Source organism: Arachis hypogaea, chromosome 4 (genome assembly GCF_003086295.3).
Source record: "Arachis hypogaea cultivar Tifrunner chromosome 4, arahy.Tifrunner.gnm2.J5K5, whole genome shotgun sequence".
In the NCBI taxonomy this organism is placed as follows: Eukaryota; Viridiplantae; Streptophyta; class Magnoliopsida; order Fabales; family Fabaceae; genus Arachis; species Arachis hypogaea.
This window is the reverse complement of record NC_092039.1, coordinates 28,226,808-28,230,605: the sequence shown is the minus strand read 5'-3', so window position 1 is coordinate 28,230,605 and position 3,798 is coordinate 28,226,808. Positions and strand designations below refer to the sequence as shown.

At 31.0% G+C, this 3,798-nt stretch overlaps 1 protein-coding gene across 1 annotated transcript; it reads right to left on the bottom strand.

Moving 5' to 3' along the window:
- Positions 1–1,744: 1,744 nt before the first annotated feature.
- LOC112796574 (transcription factor bHLH146) lies at positions 1,745–2,956 on the bottom strand. Its single transcript, XM_025839099.3, has one exon. It carries the CDS (start codon positions 2,555–2,557, stop codon positions 1,976–1,978), a length of 582 nt encoding a protein of 193 aa, XP_025694884.1. The 5' UTR covers positions 2,558–2,956; the 3' UTR covers positions 1,745–1,975.
- Between the last annotated feature and the right edge of the window lie 842 nt (positions 2,957–3,798).

The window sequence follows — 3,798 nt, the reverse complement described above, 5'->3', positions numbered from 1 at the left end:
AAATCTTTGTGACTGGTACATCCACCTCCTCTGCACTTCACCCACCAAAAGCATCCACTTCCACGTCTTTGATAACATCACTTCCAACCCCAACAACGTCTACGACATCCTCAAGACCAAGTTCCATAATTACTCCAAGGGCACGCTTTTCTCCACTCTCCGGCAAGCAATATAGATTGTTAGATATTAGGATATCATGAGAAGATTCTCCTTCAACATTATATGCAAATTCTCATTTGAAATAGACACCAAGTGCTTCATTCCTTCTTTTCCTGAGTCTTAACAAATGACTTGCTGTCTGGATTCATGTGATCCATCGAAGACGACAACTTAGTTGAGAGACATATCCATTAGTTTCCTGAGTATGAATTGGTTGAGAACAAGTTGAGAATTTTTTTTCTTTTTTTAGATAATTACATCTCCACCCAATTCCAAACAAAGTGGGCGTAGTTCCAAAAAACAGTAACAAAAACAGAGCAATAACTACAAAGAAAACATAAAAACTAGTATAAAACAGCAAACAGGGAACAAAAGAATATAATGATTTTAGCTCCTCCAAAGACACTTCAAGATGAACCCGATCAGTTATACAACATCAAATCATGATCATTCTCCTTCCAACTTTTACTCTGCAGAATTATTGGCCTTTTTCATAGATCAGTAAATCATGCATTAAAAATCAACTTCATATGTCTTCTTATTTACCTTAGACTTGATATTTGCACTCATAAGTACATTAATTACTCATATATTGTCGATCTTGACACCATCGATTTGTGCATTCTATAACTTTCTCCTTTAACTTCTCTAATACCAACACTCCATTATTAAAGATAATGTTATTTCTACATCTCCATGTGCACCATATTACAAAAAAAAAATAACACCATCCACACTTTTTTCATATCTTTCCTTATCTTTCTATCCATCCACACCTCAAAGCATTCTTTGGTGGTTCCTGACCAAATCCAAATCACACTCCAATCTACCAAGATTGATCCCCACAACTTCCATATACGATCACATGAAAAAAAACAAGTGGTGTACCATCTCCAATCTATCCTTACATAAGACACAAAAGGATTCCGCTTCTGGTACAATCTTAAACTTACATAATCTATCTCTGGTATTCAATCTTTCTAAAATTACAAACCACATCAGCAACTCAACCCGTGGATGATTTTTTTTTCTTGTGAATATTAAATTTATAGAGTGTGCATTGTGTAGTTTGAAGTTACAGTGTTAGATTATTAGTGTTATGTGAGATATGATAGAAATTGGGAGAGAACAGTGTCGTTTTCGAACAGAGGAGATCAGGAACCATTTGTCCCCTGTTAGAGTTGTCAGAGACTATTTTGTCCTTCGTTAGAATTAACGGAATAAAGGACCTAAGTGACTGACGGAGTTAATTGTTAGGGACCAATCGAATAATTAATTTTAGTTGTGGACTAAAGTGTCCAATCTAAAATTTTTTGAGGACCAAAATGGGTATATACTCTTAAATTTAAAAACATAAAAAAATAATCTTAATTTTAAACCTCCTACTCTACGCTATTGAAAACCTTCACTAAGATATATATTACTAAACATTCAAAGTAACCCAACTTCATTTTAATTTCCTCTTCTCATATACTACACGCACTTTTGGAGGAAAGGGGAAAAAAAGGAATAAACATGTAGTTATTAGTACGTTGTTACTTTTATCATGTATAATTAGTATTTTTCTCAAAAGTAAAAAATAAAGTACAAGCTAGAACAATCTCTTCATTGCAGTGGGGAATTTGGAGAACCCCAAACTCTCCGATCCTCCAACTTTTCTTTTCCCATCTAATACATACCTTAATAAACAACTTTAAAAGTATATATTTACAATATGGCTCATATTTCAAATTGCAATAATACAATACAATATATAAAACAATATAACATGAAAACAATATATAACAAAAAGATGATATATATAAATTAAATAAAATCAACAATTTTTGTCTGCAAGGTATTGAAGAACATTGACCTGCATTTTCAAACAGCTTATATAGCTCTCTAATTCTTCAACCATTTGTTCATTGCACATATCTTCTCCACCGGGTATCAACCTTCTTAAGCACCTCAACTTGCTATTATTATTATTATTATTATTATTATTATTATTATTATTATTATTATTGATAAACCCATCTTCATATTCTTCTCCTTTTATGTCCTTATTAACATACTTGATGGATTTTGAACTACTATTACTAGGGTTATTATTATTATTACTAGTTATTATTGGACCACCACTACTACTACTATGTTCATTTTGGTACCTTTGAAGGTTGGCTTTGAGAGCATTACTCCATGCAAAACCTTGTGCCGAGAACACCATTGCCATGTCCACTTCATGCTTCACAACATTCTGAATCTCACAACAATGGCTACTCCTTTTTCCCGCCTTGATCTTCATCAATGCCGGAACCAAATAGTTCATGTAATTCCTTGTAAACACTGCTTCTTCTACCACTTTCTTGGGTTCAATCGAGTACACGCGCCTCCGTTTAGCTGCTTGCCCCTCCATATCAAAAAATTCAAAATGAAGAAGAGGGAGAAGAACAAGAACAAGAGGTTTTGGTGATTTATACAAGTTGTAGGATAAAAGGGTAATTAAGTAAAGTGAAAACAAGAGAAGAGATACTAAATAATAATATGAAGCATGATTTAGGGAGTGAATAGAATAAATTAAATGAGTGAGGTTATAAGTTATAAGGTTGAAGCAAAGGAAGTAAGCTAAGTTGGAAGTATATAGGGTTTTGAGGAAGTAGGGTATGTAAGTGTAGGTGTAGCCCACAAAATAATTGGGGTCAGACTCATAATATTGGAGATTGAATCATGATTACAACCTCAACCAAACATGCACGTACACTCACAAAAATTGCTCACCACACACCTTTCAAAGCAACCCCTTTTCTTGTGGGAGACTCACTCACATAGTGCACAAACATTTGCATTTAAAAAAAAAAGAATAAACATATTTTTAATTTATATCAATTTAGCCATGATCGACAATATTCATAATAATCCGTCCAATTATTTTATTACTTCAACTTTATCTAGGTCTAATTAAAATAGAATATATGTTAGTTGATTAATACTACCTAAACTATCCATTTTCTTCTTTTAGACAATGAGACTAATAATCTCGTTCTAATATAAGCATAATAAAACTTTTTCCTTCTATTCAAGAGTAGAAGTTTTTTTATGATATTCTTGTACGACTTAGATAAAACAATTCAGATAGAATATAACTAGAAATATTAACAAATATATATTTGTTAATATTTTTGTCCTTCAAGGAATAAAATAAACAAACAGCAAAATACATTTTTTTAAATCATTGTATCTTTATATTGAACATATGAAAAATGAAAAGAATAAATCTTCTCAATTTTATTTTTCAATTAACATAATCATCCTTTAATTTTTTTTTCTCTCACATTTTCATTCTAATCCATCAATTACAATTAAGCAAATAAAAATGAGGTAATTGGTAGCACTTAAACATGTTATAAAGGGAGAAGAATTATATATAGAAATGGGACAATCCTAAAAAATAAAAATGTGTATGAGTTTGTCAAAAACAATATATAAATACTAAAAATGAATCACTAATTAATTTCTTTTATAAATACATGTTATATATAAATTAATTTATTTTTAATATATATTTTATAATAATAATAATTAATTTTAATAACTTATTTTAGTATAGATGCATGGAAAATGAGAGAGAGAGAGAGAGGTATTTTGAATGGCACATGG